The 20137-nt window shown below is 42.1% G+C and overlaps 1 protein-coding gene across 1 annotated transcript in view; it reads right to left on the reverse strand.

The window, feature by feature from the left end:
• The window catches only part of LOC122778522 (cadherin-18), an 89765-nt gene that overhangs the window by 13864 nt on the left and 55764 nt on the right, over nt 1-20137 (reverse strand). Inside the window, exons 5-10 of the mRNA XM_044040501.1 lie at nt 18844-19011; nt 17491-17678; nt 16447-16700; nt 12606-12742; nt 8149-8270; nt 6572-6689 (exon numbers count right to left, since the gene is read on the reverse strand). Coding sequence (XP_043896436.1) covers nt 6572-6689; nt 8149-8270; nt 12606-12742; nt 16447-16700; nt 17491-17678; nt 18844-19011 — 987 coding nt within the window. The remainder of the gene's footprint in view (nt 1-6571; nt 6690-8148; nt 8271-12605; nt 12743-16446; nt 16701-17490; nt 17679-18843; nt 19012-20137) is intronic.

The raw sequence follows: 20137 nt of genomic DNA on the forward strand, positions 1-20137 counted from the left end.
GACACGCAGTTTCCCTCCATTAGCATCTGCTGTCCGGCAGTTCAAAAACGCGAAATGCTGCCAAATACAGACAGGGTTTGGAAAACTGCGCTGTTGATGACATGTGTGCCAAGATGCAGCCTGTAATTAGTCCACATTAGACTAAAAACCCCCTTTTAATTATTTAGTTGACCAAATGTTGTGCGGCAAACAGAGCGGGGCTAATACCCACATACCACTACACCTTTAGGTGTTATTACCGAGTGGCTCTGAATATCGATTAAAGGCTCAGCGTCGTACAAATACTCAGGAATAATTTGGCGTTTTCATGCAGAATCTCAAATTCAACAAGGATTAGTCCGACTCAGAAAGGCTTAGCTTAACTAATCATACCTAGCAGATAGTCAGATAGTCTGCTTTCTTTTCAGCCCATTTACTCCACCACAGTATTATTGCACGTGTCCTTGATAAGGCTGTGATTTGTGTATTAGATGTAATTATGGGTTGGGTGTGCGCGTCTGCACTCACAATCACGGCGACTGGAGAGTGCTATTACTGCGGCTCTGATGTGGCACCTTAATGGTAGACGTACATGTTTTTTTTTATGATCACTTGAAAATAATGTGAATTGAATTCTGAAATGGAAAAAAGTGGGATGTTTACTCAGTGTTGTGTTAAAATGTGTCTCAATGTTTTTCTGCAGAAAGTCACGTGAAGTGACTCACATTGACTTAAGCCCCTTTGCCACCTATGGTCCCAGCTCGCCTCGCCTCTCCTCGGCGCGGCACAGTTTAGGTTGTTTTTTCCGACACAAAATGGTACCGACCCAACGTGGACGGAGTAAAGCAGTTGTTTTCAGTGCAACTGAATCGTTAGAAAGTCAGTTCATGAGAACTATTTCTTCTGTACGTCCTCCTCCACGACCGGAGCGCAGACTCCGCCTTACACAGTCACTGGACTGGACTCACTAAATACACCAGACTCCTGTTAAATATTGCGATTTTAGACATTCCCCGGCTTATTGTTGGATATTAACCCACGTTTTTTTAAGGATTCTTAAGTCTTTTTAACTCATCTACAGTTCGGCATTGTTCGGCTTGATACTTGTGTCGGTCGGTTCTTCCTGCGACATCACGCATAGTAAGAACCAGATACTATCGCTAGTGGAAACGCAAAATAACCGCGCCGTGCCAAGGCGGAAACATGGCATTACTTGTCGTGACCACATTCAGTACAATTGGAGCTGCAGCTGCTGTTATTGGCACATGCAGGCAGGTAGCTAGGTAGCTGCTCAGGCTGTGCTACCTTAACTTTACCTCTTTCAATGTCGCGCAATCAAGTTGGAGAGTTGCCAGGTTCGCGATCCTGATTCAAAGGTGATTTGTAAAGTCCTCCTGAATGTTTTCGGCAGTCCAATCTACTTCTGAAGTCTCGCTTTACTCCCCGTCTGTGATGGGGTTTAATCGGCTGAGAACGGCAAAGAACTCTCTGTTGGACAAAAGAAGTCTTATCGTGAAATGATTTGCTTTAATTTCTGATTTTGCCATTTTATGTTTCAAAAGGTGGTTTACTTTGATAGCATTGACACTTGTTCAATTTCTTGGCAACTTGTCCTATATTGTAAATATCCCTGGCAATTTATAAGACACCGCCCCCCCGCGCCTACATCTACACTTCAATTTAGTCGTCAATTTAGAGGACAGATCCTGTACATTGAGGACTGGGAGTGGGGAAACCGTGGAGCTCTTGTCACCTGGACTTTACCTGAATAATAGACGATCTTGGCAAAACACTTCGGTGTCAGACTGTGACACGGAGTTAAGTTTGACACAGACGGCCTCTCTTCACACGGATCAGCATTAGGGGACAATGAGCTGTTTAACACCCATTTCGAGTGAAGTGTGAATGACGTAAAACCTAATTAAATGTCTCGCATGTCAATGACTTGACAGTTCTTCTTTTCGACGCGGCTGATTAACTGTAATATCATACACTTCTGTGTGTGTGTGTGTGTGTGTGTGTGTGTGTTCACACTCGAAGACGGGAGACGCCTTAGAGGAAATCAATAGATCTATTTAAGGTTTGCGGTTTATTTACAGATCACAGCCATGCAGCGCTTTAATTGTCTTTTCTCTTTTTGGACTGTCAGGTATTCTAAAGTGAAATAGTGTATATGTGACGCGTGGATTTGACCTGTATTTATTGCAGCGCTTTAATATCAACAGATGCGCAGGAAAACGACCATGATCTGATTTAGACGGTGAATCGTAAATATCACTCACTTACTACACTGATCTGATAGTGGGTTGTTTTTTTTTTTGCCGGTCTCCATAAGAACACCGACTGTAACGAGATAATGGCTTTTAAAAAAAATCAGATATGTGCTGTGAGAAGACAGAAAATCCCGACTTAATGGGTTCTCTCAAACGTCACGGTTATTGAATTACTGAGGGAAAGATTTTAACATAATACTGGTGTCCTGATCCAATTGTTGTGCTTCAAACTAAAATTGACCCGAGTTTAATGATCTACTGTAAGCAAAGTGCAACTGAGGAGGGGAAGGAGGTTCACCAGAGAGTCGGATATGTGAGTAACTGGGAAGGTTTTTCATCAGTGGCACAACAGAGGGAGGTATTAGGTCCTGGCACGGAGCAGCGGTACCAACTGTTGCCATGCTGGAACGAAGCTGCTTCAAGTGTGAGGAGCTTTACTTTAATTATCCGACACAGGATTCAGCAGCACGGTGCATTGTGTGTGTTTCCTCTCGCTCTTGAACACAGACGCAGTCGGACGCCGACACCTCTTGTGAGCACAAATGCAAGCGACGTGAACTGTGCAGAGCAGTGGCTTATTATGAAGAGAAGAGGGCTTGTGCACATGAGATTGAAAAGAAAAAATGTACACATAAATATATATGTGTATATTTATATATATATATATATATATACATATATATGTATATATATATGTATATATATACATATATATGTATATATATATATATATATATATATACATATATATGTAAAATTTAAGCCAAAAAACGTGTCTGTGTGATCGTCGGCGAAGGAAAAAAAATATCAAAGAAAAGTAAGAAAAACAGGACTTCAAATAGCAGGTCCTCAAAGGAGAAAATTGGACGGTGAAAACAGAGTTGGTTAATTAAAATTTCCATCCACTTTTGGTAACATAAAGAGGTAAAAGCAGCCACTTTTGTGCATCTTAGAAATGTTGAACTTTTCTATCTCTTTTATCTGAGGCTATTTTCCTTCTCCTTGATTATTCTAGCACTTATTTCCAATCCCTCATGCTCCGTGTGATCACTGTCAAAAATCTGTCATTACATTTTATATATTGTTAAACGTATAGTAAAGAGGTCCAGTTGGAAATATATATTACCCGAAACGTGTGTCATTTTATATGTACGTCAGACGAGGGCCTTGCTTTATGGAGCTGCGTGTTTCCATGGCAGCTGGAAGGAACGGACAACCGAATGCAAAGGATGATAAATAACATTCGTTCTGACACTTTAAGTCCACGGCAGAGTTCCCGTATGTGTTTTCTAAAAGTAGGAGGGAGCCGAGGATTATATAAATACTGATTAAATAATTCTGTCTGTTTGTGCAGCTGCGTTTTTCTGTGTTATTGTGACGTAAACGACTTGGGGGGGGGGGTATAGAAAATGAGATAATCTCGAGTCTTGTTTGTCTGTTTCTGATCCTCCTCCTCCTTGTGGAAAGTGTTGCACAAGCTGCCGTCTGTCTGTCTGTTTTTTTCCCCAATTCAGGACCACATGCCTCGTCTAACAGCAGGCTCGAGCGTGCCTCTGGCATTTAACTGCTCCAGTGGAGCAACTCTGCGGTCAGCAGAAGAAGTGAGAGGCTTTGCTGCCTCGTCTTTCCCCCCGACCAGCTAACCACCCGGGCTCTTGCTGTAAATCACAACACGCTCTTGCTCTTTTCCCGGTTAAGGGACCGGGAAAATACACGGGTCTCTTTGTGTGTTTGAGTGGTTTTCAATACCACGTCTGTGTAGGCCCACAACGAGCACTATGTGTCCTAATATGAATTATTTAGACTCCGTTTTCGTAAGCTCTCCTCATCCCACGTGGTGGCTTTCATTGTGTACAAATCCCCTTTGTTGTTGTTGGTTTTTTTTTAACATGATTAAAACATGAATCTGTATTTTCTATTTCCATGTCACGACACGCTATCGTCCCGTCCCACGTGGGGATTATTTCTCTGATATACAGAGCAGAGGGAAAAACAAGAGCCATTGAGATGGTAAGCAGCAGGTGATAAAACCCAAATTGAAATGTACTACCCTACTCAAACAGCATGAATCAAATGACAAAATGGGAACAAAATAAAACTATTAATGCTGTAGGAAAGAAGGGTTTCTTTTTAGAATGCTTTGGGGAGATTTTGCAGCAGATGGCTTTGATTTATGTAATAAATCTTAAGACAGAAACGGAGGCAAATATCTTCAGATTTATCTTCTGGTTCTTTTAGTTTCAGACCAGTTCTCTCTTACCAACCTTTTACACAACAAGGAAGTACCACCGTCTATAATGCACGATAAACATGCATGCATTAATGTATTATATCTATAACTTTACCCAGGCCGCCCAATTACCACTTACAACACATTATATCAACGATTCTGAAGTCCCACAAACATTATTATGACTGTGATTATGAAGCACAAACCAAATTATGATAGATTATAACTGTGAGTCAGTGTTACCGCAGACTTCATTTGCCATTAAAAACTGAAACGCTTGATGACAGTGATGTCATGAACGTTGTAGTGAAATATGAGTGATTATGAAGTAAAATTATCAAAGAAAAAGATAAAGAAAGGACAGAAGAGGAGGAGGCAGCAATGCAACATTCTTCTTTGGTGCAATGCAACCTTATTTGAAATGCAACCTTATGGAGGCCAATGGCAACAAGCATCCGAGAAGAAAGCTCCAAAGGAAAGACACATCTAGAAGACTGCGATCAAACACGCATGAAGAAGAATCCAGAGGGAAGAAAAAAATCATACAAAACTGCCATAACACACCAAAACTAATGGCACTGGACATTATAAGTCATTCGAAAAATATGTATAAACTGTTATATAGCATCGTGTATAGTTCTATATGCATTGTTGTAATGCATTGTAGACATGGGTCAAGATTCCAAGAACAAAAACCATGGCCATGTAAGGATCAAACTGCCTTCAATCTACTTCTGTATGACACATGCAACCGTCTCCACCTTCACCTCGAGTAAACTCCTGCCCTTTATTTGCATCTGAAACACACCTCGTATTCACTGAACGGTCCCACTATAGATGGACTGTGTCACTGTGAGCGGCAATGCTGCTGCTTAACACATGTAGCTTTTTATATTATCTCCCCACACTGCCCCACACTCCCCGACACAGCATATGGCAAAGCAGCAAGAGGTGTTTTGCACGCAGGACTGGTTGTAAATGTACCTCGGTGTGAGTCTCCGGTAATAGCCATGGAAACCGATTACAACAAAACAATTAGGGTTTGTTTTTGGTTTTTTTTACACAAATGCAATTTTATTTACTTCTGAATGGAGACACCAAAACACAAAAAAGGTGTTTCACTGTAAGCACTAACACCGGGTTAGGGTTAGGATTCGGAGCTCCGAATCTTTTAGTGATGTCAATTAGTCTTTGGCTCCTCTGAGAAATTAGAAATCCCGTAACAGATAGTAAAAGATCTAAGCAAAAATGTACGATTAATTATCAAGCACGGGAAAGGGAAATATATTCTGTCCCCGTTACCATAAAAAAACAAACACACTACTTCAATTTTGCCATCTTCACCAGGTCTGCTGGCGTAATGTGTGTCAGCATGTATGTGATGCAGACTGCTGCCCCTTATGTGATTCATCTCACCCTTGGGAGTGAATGTACACAGGAAGTGAGCAGCATCTCAAGCCAGTGCCACTTCAAATGGAAGCTGCCAAACATGCAGGAAGGAGGAAAGGGGAGGATAGTGGTGGGGACGTAACTGGAATAAAGGCTAAACTGATTTATCTCTTATAATCATCTCTTTCTGTTCCTCTTGCTGTTTTCCCTGCCTCTCTCTCTTTGCTCTGAACTGCTCTCTTCTCAGTGGGCAACTTTTGAGATCTTCTGGCTGAGAGCTTTTTTTAAAAAAGCCCCATGATTGCAACCAAAACAACCTAGGGCTAGGTGTCCACCTGAGACTGAGGTGGTTGCCGTGGTAACGCCCACTGTTGCTCATGCGCCGGCACAAGATAATGCACTCAGAACGGGGGGGAAATGGGGGAAGTACCAAAGCGGAATGCACAAACATGCTAAAACTCGATGACTCTTATGTGTCAAGGAACCCCCGGTGGCATTTGAGATTCAGCACGTGCACAGTCCACGGAGGGGCACACATGTCTATTGCACCTCCGAGGTACGAAGAAAGAAATCACTAGAGCTTATTGGATCTCGGAGTGTGAGCAGTGAGGACGGAAAACCCTGCCCCCCGCAGGTGGAGTGGAAAAAAAAAAAAAAACTCATGAGAAATACAAACAAACATATTGATCATGTTAATTACCTCCATTGTCCTTCAGGGTGAAGTTGGGATTAACCGGGAGTTGGCTCGGCAACGCAAAGGAGAACCGCTGTCCGTTGGCAAAGTCGTCCTTATCCACAGCTGTGACGGTCTGGATCACCTGTTGTCCCGGAGACAAGAGGGTGAATTACTCCCCCAGAAGATGACACCTGCAACAGCTGCTGCTCCGGTTATAATCAATTTACCCTCTGGAGCCTTTGTTGTTTTTATACCCAATAACATTTGTCTGCAGTGAGAATGAACACAGGGTTTTTAAATTGGCTCAGATCAGCAGTGATGTAAACATGGCGCCCGGGTGATTCCTTCTTCTGCTGCTATAGTTTTTGGTGTAGGCCAGATGCTGAGTCAGCACCTTTTTTTACCACGCACCATGTCATCTTGCTATCTAAAACTATCCATCTCAATCCCCCGTGATACTTTGCGTAATTTATGGGCACAACTTCAGCTGTTTCCTGTCTCTGAAGTGGAACCCACATTTCCATGGTGACTACACTACGTACTTGTGGTTCCTTGTTAGAGCAGAATGGGAGGCAGAGCCTTCAGTTATCAGGCTCCTCTCATGTGGAACCAGCTCCCAATGTCAGTTTGGGAGGAGGACACTCTCTGTATTTAAAGTAAAACTTTAAATACCTTCCTTTATGATGACGCTTGAAAAAGAGCTAGCTCACGGAAACCTGGACCATCTCTTAGTTAGGCTCCTACAGACCTAGACTGCTGGGGGAATTTCCTGTGGTGCTCTCACAGTCAGGGTATAAATATGACTTCATTATATGTCAATAACCTTGTTCTCTCTCTCCTTAGTTTGAGTCTTTCCCCCTTGCTCTCTCTCTCTCTGTGTCCTCATCTTTCAGGTTGCAGGATCCAGATCCAGTTTCGAGGCTATTATTATCATTCATATAATAGCCTCGCCATAATTAAAAGTCCACATCAGTATCATTTTTTATCAACAATTTATGCTGCTGCTTAATTACATGACATTGTAGGTCTATAAACATGTCATCACTGACTTATTGTCTTGTCTAAACTTTTAACTTGTTTGGGGAAAAAAAAAACACTGAAAGCAATACAATGTGACTGCTTTTTTGCATGAAAGGGGCAATTACTATCTTTATTCAACACATAATTATTCCCATTTCAGCCAAGATTCCTAAAAACACAGGTACCGGTTTTAAATGTTGATGGTATTTTTGAAACGATTCAGAATAAATGTATTGAGATTGTGTATTCTCAGCCTTTCCGCCATCATTTTCCAGCTGCTGATTGCTCTATATCTCAAAAAAATCTCTTAATTTCAGCTATTCAAAAACGACTGAGAGCAAATTGGAATGAGCTTCGATTTAGGGCTTCTTGCGCTTTACTGATGAGATACTCTGTGTTTTTTTGAAAGAGGGAAGATTAAGCGGCTCGTTCTCGTGCCTTTGCTGTCTGTTACGACTCGGCTCTCAGACATCTTTTTACAAACTGCTGAGGGGAGACAATAGCTGACTTGTGAATGTGTGTATTCATGTATTCACCACTTCTGTGCAGTGTGTGTTGCTGCCCAGTTTTCTAGGACTCACCTGTCCCGGCCTTGAGCTCTCGCACACAATGACCTCCTCGTCCGTAGCTATTTCTGGCGGATTGTCGTTCACGTCCAGGACCTGGACGGTGACGGGAACGTGACTGAAGAGGCTGGGGTTGTCTGTGGAGAGCATGTGACGGAGAAGATGAAAGTCAAATGAATAACCCTTTCATAACAGTAGTAGAGCAGAAAAGTAGAGCTTTTTTTTTTTTTTAAAGTGGGGCACACTGTGCTCCTTATGCTGGGCTTTGTCTTATATGCTGTGTCACTGTAAAAGCACTGGAGGATGCAGTGTTGCAGGAGGTGATTTTCTGGATTAAAAGCCCAGCTGAGCGTCTCTGTGCTGCCTTGTGTAGTCCCAGTTGGCGCGTGCGCGCTTATGACACATTATTTAACGATTACACTGCAGAAGTCAGTCAGTCACGAAGCATTTATTTTTCATAAATGTGTCTACATTCATGCATTCATGCATGCATTCATTCAAGTGCAGTTGTTTACAGCGAGTGCCGGTCAAGTGACGCTTTTCCGGATTCCTTCAGGGTGCACGCGTCTTTACCAGAGACCAGGGGTGTCAAACATACGGCACACGGGCAGGATGAATTTGTGAATCTAATCACAAATTCACGTATAGAGGTTATTATACTATTATTTTAGTGGTACGGCCCACTTGAGATCAAATTGCCTCGTCTGTGGCTCCTGAACTAAAATGAGTTTGGCACCCCTGCCATAGACTCTCTCTCGCTATAGTGAGAGCGCACACAGACACGACCCTTGCAATGCAAAAGATAGGAAAATGTAGACTGCCCAAAGACATCTTACTCCGGTAAGTACCGGGAGTGCGAGACCTGCTGTCAGCGTCAGTGTGGACACACAGCTGCTCCACAGCAGGTTTTTTCCTATCACAGCTACGCCGATGACACCCAACTCATTCTCTCTTTTCCGAAACACGCGTAACAGAGCGGATCTCCGCTTGTCTGACTGACATCTCTCAGTGGATGTCTGTCCATCACCTGAAACTCAATCTCGACAAGACGGAGTTTCTTTTTCTCCCAGGAAAGGGCTCTCCCACCACAGACCTGACCATCACTCTCGACAACTCTGTGGTAGCTCCTTCTCATACCGCAAGGAACCTGGGTGTGACGACCATCTCTCCCTCACTGTCAACATTGCTGCAACAGCTCGATCTTGCAGATACATGTTGCACAACAACAGAAGGATATGTCCTCTTCTAACCCAGAAGGCGGCACAGGTTCTGGTCCAGGCTCCGACTCAAAATGCTTGTTTTTGGCATTAAAAAAAAGTGTCTCCAGCACAACCTTGTTGATCAGAGGGGAAGGGAAACCCTCGGATGTGGTGATACAGTACTGTGTAGAACCAGAGGTATCGTTCAAGGGCACATCATGACTTTGTAGGTGCTCTCAGTCCATGTTCTCCACTTCGACAGCCAATCAAATTCACCTGGCTCATCAACGTCGTCCACATCAGCGACATATTCGGCCAAAACTCTTTTCTCTCACTCACAGTTAGAATGTCACAGTGAAGCGGCCCAACCTTGACCAGTTCTCAAAGATTTACTATCATACTCCCAATTTACACTGCCTTGCAGTATGCTTTTAATCGTTCACGCGATCTGTCCCTGGTTCCAGAGATAATCTCCCGTACTCTTGACCCTTCTGCTTGGCCATTGACACTCACCACGTGGGCAACCTCGGTCCCCAGCAGATGAGGATTAGATTTACTGGATAGCTTCCAGGTGCAAGTATATTTTACAGTTTTGACTGTGTTGCAGAACAACGCTGACAAATAGCATGCTCACTCAGCAAGGCCTTCCTTGAATAGAAAAGCAGACATGCAGGTGCAGCAGTCTTTCCATTAAATTAATATTGCAGGTTTTTTTTTTTTTATATATATATATATATTTTATTTACATCATCTTGTGCAAACACTGCAGGTCAAAAAGTTTCACAAAGACATTTTTAAACCCCAAACAAATGTGTTTGTTCCTGCTAACGTTGTGCACTTGCAGGCTGATTTGATTTCACCTTGTCTCCAGTTCCTCCTCCGCACAGTTTAAGTCGGGAGACTGCGCTGCTCTTCCATCATGTGGAACTCCCATTTGTCTTCCCTGCTAATGTTTTTGGGTCATTGTCTTGCAGCAGAACAAAAAAAAACCTTGACCAACATCTGTCTCTTTCATGTTGTCACCATTATGATGCCTGCACTTCCTGCAGGTACAGTGCATTGTGCTAATAATGTGGACACCCTTTGGTTTGGGAGTAAAAAAATTGTAATATCCCTCAATAAATACAAAAAAACCCGTCTGACTTTGACGTTGTTTGGATGAGAAATGCAAGAACAGGTAATGGTAAGAATGTGTTGAGTTTGTCAGGCTTACTCCAAAGTAAGGGAAAGGGAAATTGAAAGTGGCCAAAATTGCGTTAAATGCTAAATTCTTTTTTTTCTATCGTGTCTAAGTCGCACATAGTTGTTCCGATTTTAACCAAAGTTCCTAAACTCGTTGCGCTCATGATTCCAAACAAATTTCCAATATACTTCCATTAGCTCCGCCCACCCAGAAGTCGGCCATTTTGGAAAAAAACTAAAATGGTGTGGCCTCAAAGATGAAAAGTCGACCATCCGCCACAAAACAGGAAATGCTCTATAACTTTGGCATACATTAAGTTCCACTTAATTTCCCCAAACTTGGTGGGAAGATGTCATAGACCAAGACGAACAAAAAAGTATACTGTAACCATGGCCTCAACTCAACAGGAAGTCGGCCATTTTTAATTTTTGCGTCCACCCTACATAAATGATCTAGACACATCAAAGGCGAAAAGTTGTTAATAATAATATCTGAATGAAAGGCAGTTAATCAAATTATTAATTAAAAGACCTGTTTTTTTTATAGAAATATACATGTTTTTTCAAGTTTGACATCCTAACCTTTTATCTTAGGGGGTTTGCTATTTACGGTTATTCACTGATTTCATTTTGAATAAAAATGGGGAAGACAATAAGGTTTTGTGATCTCTATTAAAAATACCAAGGTGTTCCAAACGTTCCATCTCATTCATCCTTTAATTCACTCCCTTTGATTTCTACTGGTGATCATTATACTCATGGTAGTCTGAATTCTGTGCAAGGAGTTCTTTTTCTTCAGCTGTGCATTCGAGTGCCTTTTGTGTCCTTGTTCAAAAGTGTCGTTTGATGTTGTCTGGGCGTGTAAACCCATGAATAGCCTTGAATACTGAAGAGAAGCAAAGAGATAAAATAAAAACTATTAGCATGCGGCTCCAATTTGCCTAATTGTGATCACAAATTGCCCGAGTTACCTGATAGCAATTCTTAAAAGTCAGCGCGACCTGCATCGATTTTAATTAATTTCCAATGTAGGGGAGGACATCGGAACAATTGGGGCTAATTTGATTTTTCTAAGCTAATAAGGAAAATACACTAACCTATTTGAATACATTTCTAATCAACATGCAAATGAACTCATTCATCCGCGTTTTCTACAGACAATTAATTCCCACTATTAACTCACCTGATTGTTGTTGTGTTTATTACCGTGTCGGTCGGTTAATTATGCTATTAAAATATGTTGTCGCTCTGAAAAGCGGTCGTGTAGAAATGTAAAAAAGAAAACGACTGAAAATTGAACGCATTGATTAATAAAATGTTATTAAAACACGGGTTCACTTGTTGGAAACGCTGTCTTACAGACGGACGTTGTACGACGCGACGCAAATGCGACATAACAAAGAGTATTTTATTCACTAAATTAAAGCAAATAGGTGTAATCCGACTACTTCCTGATATGCAATGTGGGCAATATACTGTATATCACACTTACATCTGAAAGAGCTGTAGGCGATAGCTATAGATAGTAGTTTTTGTGCAGTTGTCTCCGATCAAGACACCGAATTGAATCTGTGAATAAATGCGCTGCCGAATTTATTCTTTAGGTAACGGGAGAGGCTCACATGGTTTTGGTGCGTGTGTTAATATTGATTTTGACTCCAGTTTTACGCTCCATGAATTCGAAACTGCACTCTTTGGTCGGACTATATGACCGCCCCCCCCCATGGTGTCTTATTATCTCACAGAGAGAGGAAAAAAAAAACATCTGGGGCTAAACAACGGCACTTTGTGCCTCTATTTCAGCTTCTCAGTATTCCGAGTGTCAGTCATTGGAGACGTTCTGCTATATTTAAGTCGGTAAAGTGATGAGGATGGAGTTCTCCATGCATTATTAAATATTTAAAAAGCAAGTTTGAACATTAAAGGCTCTAAATCGACATACGCGTTCACCTTCAGACCCTCCTTATGTTTGAAGCCTGAGCAGAAAATTGCTTCTTTCTCTGACACAAGAGCAAACAGGCACAGCGTGTGCATTCATTTGCCCACTTGTACACACACACTGGCGTTATGGAGATTAGCTCGGGTACCTACCAACCTCCGAGGCCATCACAGTGATGTTATGCCACGGCATGTTTTCCCTGTCCAGAGGCTGCGTGGTCCGCACGACGCCGGTGCTCTCGTCAATTCTGAAGTACCTCGTTCCTTCATCTTTGCTGTCCATGAAATACCTGAAAAAAATAGTAGATTTTCATTTCGCACACATTTAAAAAGTCTGTTGGACACTCTCTACGAGTGTTATTCTTTTAAAAGGCCAAACAGATCTGTGGCTCTTTGATTTGATAACAAAGTTCATGCCATCCTGGATTAGATCTTGTGGTTTATGAATATTATAAATGATTTGTAAAATAAAAAAGAAGAGTATCCATCCAGAAAATCAAACTGAAATTGTGCAGAAGCTGTTGAAGCCTGAGGGAATGAACTTGTGCCTCTGTGCTTTTAAAAGTCCTCTAAAGAACATGGAGTGAATAATCCCAACTGGCCGTAAATGGACACAAGGTTCTGAAATACATATTTCTGTGTCAAGAGCAATTACACTCAATATTTAATGACAAAAGGCGTTATCAAACTCAAACGTGAAGCAGCTGTAGAACACAAAACAGAAATAGCTGACCTGCCTCCTTTTTAGAGTTCAAGCAGAAAATGAGCATTGACGGCATTTCCCCCTAATTTATCTCTTAATGACATATTTACACCTTTTAATCCGGCATTCGCTCTCCTGAGCGACGCAGGGGTGGAAATAGTACGACGATATTCACGCCAGGATTGCATTTATTTAAAGTAACAAGCTAATTCTTTAAGCGTGGATTGATTGCAAGTTTATAGAGCGAGGCTGTCATGATTTATTAAATGCTCAAGTGTATAAGAGCAGAAGGTTTTGTTTTTCTGTTGTTTTTTTTAGGTGCTGGGCTCTTTGCCTATAAGAAAATCATGTTATTTTCCGGCTCCACTGAAAACTTCAATTGTCAATTATTGCCATTGGTGGGGAAAAAAGGGAATGTTTTGTTGTTTTGAAGGTGTATTTTCATGATCATGGAGGTAACTACTCAGAATATAGAATCATTATATCTGTAGTGTCCCACTGCAAAGTCGTGACGTCACAATCGCGTGCCTTAGCACGGTCCTATCTCACTTATATGTGAGATATGGAGGTGTACTTACAAACATGAAGTCGTTTCTTTAGTAAAAAACATCCTAATGGCTACAAACGAGCCGATGTAAATGTCCCATCACTGAGACATTCCCCCTCTGGAAAGGCAGATGCACCGCTAGCAATTATCAAAACATTGAGTAACGCCGCAATCCCTTTCGCATTTGATCCGGAGTCTGACCAAGAGTCAGAAGACACTGTGACAAGTGAAAGACTGCTGCAGGACGCCTGTAGCTTGGATAACGCTGTGGATACCGAGATGATAAACACACACGCAAATGAAACACGAGCGTAGCGTGTAGCTTAGCCGGTAGCCGGCTATCGCTAATGCCAAACGACAAAACAAGCACACAAAGACAGTTATATACGTATTGTTGGCACTGCTCCTTCCTTCCAGGTGAAGTTTGGTGCTGTGTCCTCCTTTATATTGAAGAAGAAGAAGAACTACTCTTGTTGTAGCTGCTGGGCGTATCGGTTGAGTTTATGAAGCTGCATTCTTGTTTCAAGGTGACGGGGGCGGGGAAGAGAAGATCGGGAGGAAAAGTAGATATTAAACATTGTGATCAGCTCTAAAATCCTGCGAATCCTGGAGTAATTACAGACTTTTTTTTTTTTTTTAAACTTGCCGGTGATGCTGAAGTTGAACTGTTACTTCTTTGGCAGAAAAGTAAATACAAATACAACCTTTGTTTGGCGTGTTTCCACCAGCTCGACCATGGCACGGCACGGTTAAGTTGCGAGCTGAATAAATATTTTTAAATCACTAATTCTAATGATTCAGTTACAATGAAAACAACTGCTTTATGAGTCATTAGTTTGTGTGTCGCGTGTGAAACAAAGTTTTACGTCCGCAGTTTCGTGCAGCGATGACTCCGCCCACGTTGAACAGGTACTATTTTTGTAGTGGAAAACCAACATAAACCGTGGCGAGGCGAAGCGAGTCAAGGCAAGCTGGGACCATAGTGGAAAAGGGGCCATTTGACATGTTTTAGCAGAAAAAGTACAGTTTTAAATTCATGTGAGTCAGATGTGGTACAACAGGGAGCCAGTATAGAAGTTAAAACTGAATTCAGCTGTCATTCATTTGTTGATTTACACTTGTGACCGGAAACTTCTTTAATATACAAATCAGGGGGTTGTGCCATGTAGCGGTCGCTTAAACACTCAAACACGTTCAAACTTACGTTCAAACATGCGTGTATTGTACGTGTTTATGAGGATTAGGGTCCGTACCACATTATGTACCCACTGTGTCACGTTGCTTTACAGGAAGCAGAGCGAGGACTTTCTAACTGTTCCCGGTGATTGTGATCATGTCTGAGGGCAAACGGAGGTAATGAGCCGTCAAGACGTTGATTGGCTATTTAGATGTCAATTTCACGCCGTCATCTGACATGTCACTTCAATGATATGTTTATTCCAACACATGCGACTGAGGCCCGACTTCTGATGATCAAAGGGAGACGAGTACAGACCCCTGCTGCATTCCGATACAGTGGCTCAGTCGTTCACCTTTTTTTTCCCTGAGTTCAAGTGGATGTCGTTGAAGTACCTCCCGGTGCTTTCTCCTTTATGTGCTGAGCATTGAGAGTGATGTTCTGCAGGGATGGACAGAGGAGGTATACCACATGGAGAGAGAGGGGGGGAAACTCTTTCATATGTAGATTACGTTGTGTTTACTATAAATATTTCAGAAATTCTCACACGAATCAAAGAGGCCATACGTCTAACTGTCATTTCACATTGTATATCGTTAATGAAGAAGTGCAGCACTTGCCTCTCCTAAAATCATACAATAGTCTGTTAATTCTCGGTCTTTCTGATGTTTGAAGCTCTTCAGCCTGGACTTTAAAGCCCCTGCTCACCTAGAGAACAGTGTTTTGGAAATATGAACTGGTGGCTAAGGTTGGGGAAACATTGAAAGAACTCACCGTTTTTACATATAATGATACATGTGACAGTCGTATGGGCAAAACAAGTTAGTGAAGTGACACAGAAGACATCAGCCGTGTTGAACATGTCCTCCAAAGCTGGCAGCAACTGGCTTCGGTTACATCTCATCTCTAAAAGTAATTAAAACAAAAAATATGCGTGCAATGCAAGGGCCTTTCAAATTTGATCCGATAGCATGTAATAATACATTAGCATTGGCTGTCATCTCACGAGGGGTTTCGGTTCAAATGAACACAAGCTGTTCATAGCTGCTCGAGTGTAAAGTGATGAAACGATGCACCTGTGCAGAGCAAAAACCTGAGATTAGTCCAGTGCCTGAGGCTAATATCAGTCTCTTTTTTCCCCCCTTTTTCTCAGCAGTACACAAGCATGTGTTTTAAAGAGCATACAGATGTGCTAAGTTGTTATATCACCTCGGGCTATGCCACTACACACTCTGTTATTCATGTAAAAAAAAAAAAAAATTGGCTTGCGGACAAAAACAACACAAACAAGCTTCTAATTCTAGAGACAATGGAAACACACAATTAAGAGCAACGGTTTATATTTTGTATGTTGACTAATTTACATTACATAACTGTAATATTAGTGTCTCTCGCTCTCTCTTTTGCGAGGAAATTTCTTCTCAGTAAACACCAGAGATTTGTCGTCTCCACGCAATTATGCATAACCAAATGAGACAGCGCTCCGACAGACCAGCTTTAGTCTGTCATATTTGTCATCATTTGATTTTCTAATTTGAATATATATACATAGCAGTTAGCATCTTACCTGACGGGGCTGTTCCTGCTGTCTGGATCTCGAGCCGTCAGAGTTCCCACCTCGGTGCCACTCGGCGAGTTCTCGTACACGTCCATGATGTAGTAATCCATAGAAAAGACGGGGGCTTCGTCCACGTCGCCGACGGTTATTTTAAGGGTGGTGGAATCTTTGAAAGAGCCCAGGTAGGAATAACGAGGATCCACGTGTGTGTTCATCCCCTCAATATGGAGAGTGTAGGTCTTCTTTCTCTCATAGTTTAGAGGCTGAGAGGGAGTGTATACAAGGGCATAGGGTTAGCAAAGCAGCTTTTACACTATGATGGTCTTTTTGTGTAGATGGAAAAATCATCACATGTGCATCAAAACCTTTCTCTTTAAGGAACCAGTGACACTTGGTCCGAGGCTTGAAACTGCAACGCTTTTTAGACCTACATTCCCAGGATGTAAACAGTGTCCGCCATCTTTGCTAACAGTTACGCTAACAGGACCAAGTGGCCGAGGTTGGGAAGCACAAATTTTCAAAAATACTACCCCTATTCTAGTAACACAAAGCTAAATGCAAGTCAGTGAAGTATTCCTTTAAGCATCTACTACTGATAAAATATCCACATTCACCTTTTTAAAGCCTCTTTCGCGCTAAAATTAGCAGGTATACTGGGGAACTACACAGTGGTGAACAACCCACTGATCTGCACTTTCTTGACCCAAATATTTATGAATAGTGACCTCACAAATGTACCGCAAGAATTAGACGGCAACAAGATGGAACGTAAAAATTAGCTTGATATACGAAATGATTGACCACTGTCAACGTTGTTTGAAATTAATTCATGGCTAACGGCTCAAACGTGAATGCAGATTTGTGTAATCTTCACCTTGTGTTTAGCACAGGAGTGACTAATTTAAATCCAGGTTTAAACTTTAAACCACTTGGAATGTTCACCAAGAACATTGCTGTACCTTTTAGTCTGCATCTAAAAGCCAATATGTCCCTGCAGATGCTTCTCAAAGAAAATGACCAAAGGTCCCTTTTCTCTGTGTCGAGTGCGTTTACCTTTTTGAGGCTGATGATTCCCTCTCTGGTGTCCCTGTCCGTGGATATGGAGAACATGTTGGTGCCCTCCGAGTTGATGATGCTGTACTTGATGTCCGCGTTGACGCCGAGGTCCTCGTCATTGGCTTTGATCTTCCCCACTGGTTTGCCTACTTGAGCTGATTCGGGGACGTAGAGCTGGTAATTTTCTGCGGATGCACGTGCAACCATTTAGACTCAAACCACATTTATGTCTGAATGTGATCCTACCAATGACTTAGTTTGGCAATTTGAATCCGTCACCCCTTTTGTTCCTGAGGGAATGTCATTAAAAATGCTCTGCAGTGGTTCTGTTGATGCTGAAAGCGAGATAGTGCTGCGATGGAGCACATCAAACGCTGAGGCAGTTGATTATTAGGAAAACATAGACGGCTGTGTATTAGTTTTCTTTTTTCCACTGTAGCACCAAATGAAAAAAGTCACAGCTGAAAAGCGGGGGGTGGGATTGTGTTTGATGAGGCACTTTCAAAAGGCAAAGAACCACAACTACGTCATTACTTAAATTTATCATTTAAATGGTGGGGGGGAGGAAATGCAGACTGCAAAACACAGGGCTGGGATGAATGCTTGTCTAATTTTGCTAATTCAACTACAATATTAAACCGACTGAGCCACACGGTAATGAAGTCTAATACATCACTGCGAGGACGCTGAGTCGGTCGGGGAGAGGAAGACTCAATAAGCCATGATTTACTCCTCCAAACCAACTAAGACTGATCTATGGTTAATCAATGCCTGCATGGAAAGGAAAAAAAAAAAAGATTAAAATGATTTGTTATCTGCAACTAGCACACTTTTTTTGGTATCATACTGTACCGTAAAAAATGGCAGTGAACACTGAGCACACATGATGACATAGTGGCTACCAATATTGCCACACAGCAAGAAGGGTTGCCCAAGAAGGGTTTGAATCCCGGTTATACTGAATACGGAGGCTCTTATATTTTCAACAAATCCAAACACGTATTTTTGCTTATGTGACATTGAAAAGTATCCAAATAAGCAAACAGGTCCTTCCTCAAATCTCCAAACTGTGTGACAGTCATTTTAAAATCCATCCTGAGGGGATGAAGTGGTAAAGTTTAAGTTCTTTGGCGCCCTTTTGATATATTTGCTGTTGTGTCTAGCTTGGAAGTGGACCGATAATGCTTCTGAATTCAGATTTTTGGGCTTTATTTGTGTCACTGGTGATGTGCAGAGGCCTTTAGAATGGGGGCACCCAATAGAGAGCCCAACTGGTGAAGCATTGATTTTCCATTTGTGCATTTCCATTGGTTTTTAATGTGTCATCGGAAAAGCCACCTTCATACGTACTTTGGGGGAACTTGGGCGGGTTGTCGTTGACGTCGGTCAGAGTGATGTTGATGGTGGTGGAGCCTGAGAGGCCTCCGACCTGGCCTGCCATGTCTTTGGCTTGAATAACAACCGTGTAGTGTTCTCTGGCTTCCCGGTCCATATTTGATAAGGCAGTCCTGATGATTCCTGCAAGGTAGGGAAACAGAGACAATACCGTTGCTTGGACCGTAGAATAGTGACAACCCGACTCTCCCAATACATTTTCCTCACTTACAGTCTACAGTCATTCACCAATACATTAGAATTTCCCTTAAAGAGACACAAAATCAAAAAATGTGTCTCTCATCTTTGATTCTCCTCCTCTCCCGCCACCAAGGTTAGCCTTTACTCACATTTAAAAATGACGACGCAACCTTGGCTCAGGAGGACGAAATGCAACTTTTTCTAAGTCAGCTACACTCAATCAAATTTATTACTACAACAACGCGGCAAACACAGCCATGAACTTTCACTCTGGTAACTCGGTGATATACGACACCACCGCAGCACAGGTAAATTGTGACACAGTAACAAGCTTAAAAGGGGAAGGTACAGTGTTTGCTTTCTATGTTGCTGTGTCGTAGATGATTTATGGAACCCATTCGGAGCACCTTTTTTCTGCCTGTGTGTGAGTGTGTCTTAACATGCCTGTTAGTCCAAATTAGCTTTGTGTGGTGCGCTATGTCTTTATCTGTGCTCAGGGCTTAAATTGCCACTTTAGCTCCTAAAACCACATCAGCACATGGAGCCCTGATTTAATATGTCCCACCAGTAACGGCAGTGTTTAGTCAATCTTGCTTTTTTCCCCAGAGCCAAGACCTTCAAGCAAACGTTGAACTTGTGTCCCTGTGAACTTGTGAACCCTGCAATAAGACACGGTGGCTGAATGGGAACAGTGAGACCCAGGAGGACACGGTGTGGCGCTGATCGTGACAGGAAAAGGACCTTCCTGTTGTAAGAGGAAATCATGGCTTTTGTGGAGCGGCTTTAGGAAATGAATCTTTCTTTTTCCTTTTACCGTGAACATGGCATTGTTTCATATATATCAGTCCTGTATGTGTAATGCTGCCACAGAAATATCATCAAAAGGAAGGAAAGTAAAGGCACATAAAGCTACCACGTTGTGTACAAACACCAAACACAAGACGAAGAAGGCGACAACACAATATTGCTTATTGGTTGTATAATGCAAGGGTTCACTCTGCGAGACGTTCCTTTTTGGATTCCCTTAAACCTGTTTCCCTGTGTACGGAAGCTAAGCTGATGGAAAGGG

Source organism: Solea senegalensis, linkage group LG1 (assembly GCF_019176455.1).
Source record: "Solea senegalensis isolate Sse05_10M linkage group LG1, IFAPA_SoseM_1, whole genome shotgun sequence".
NCBI classification, from domain to species: Eukaryota; Metazoa; Chordata; class Actinopteri; order Pleuronectiformes; family Soleidae; genus Solea; species Solea senegalensis.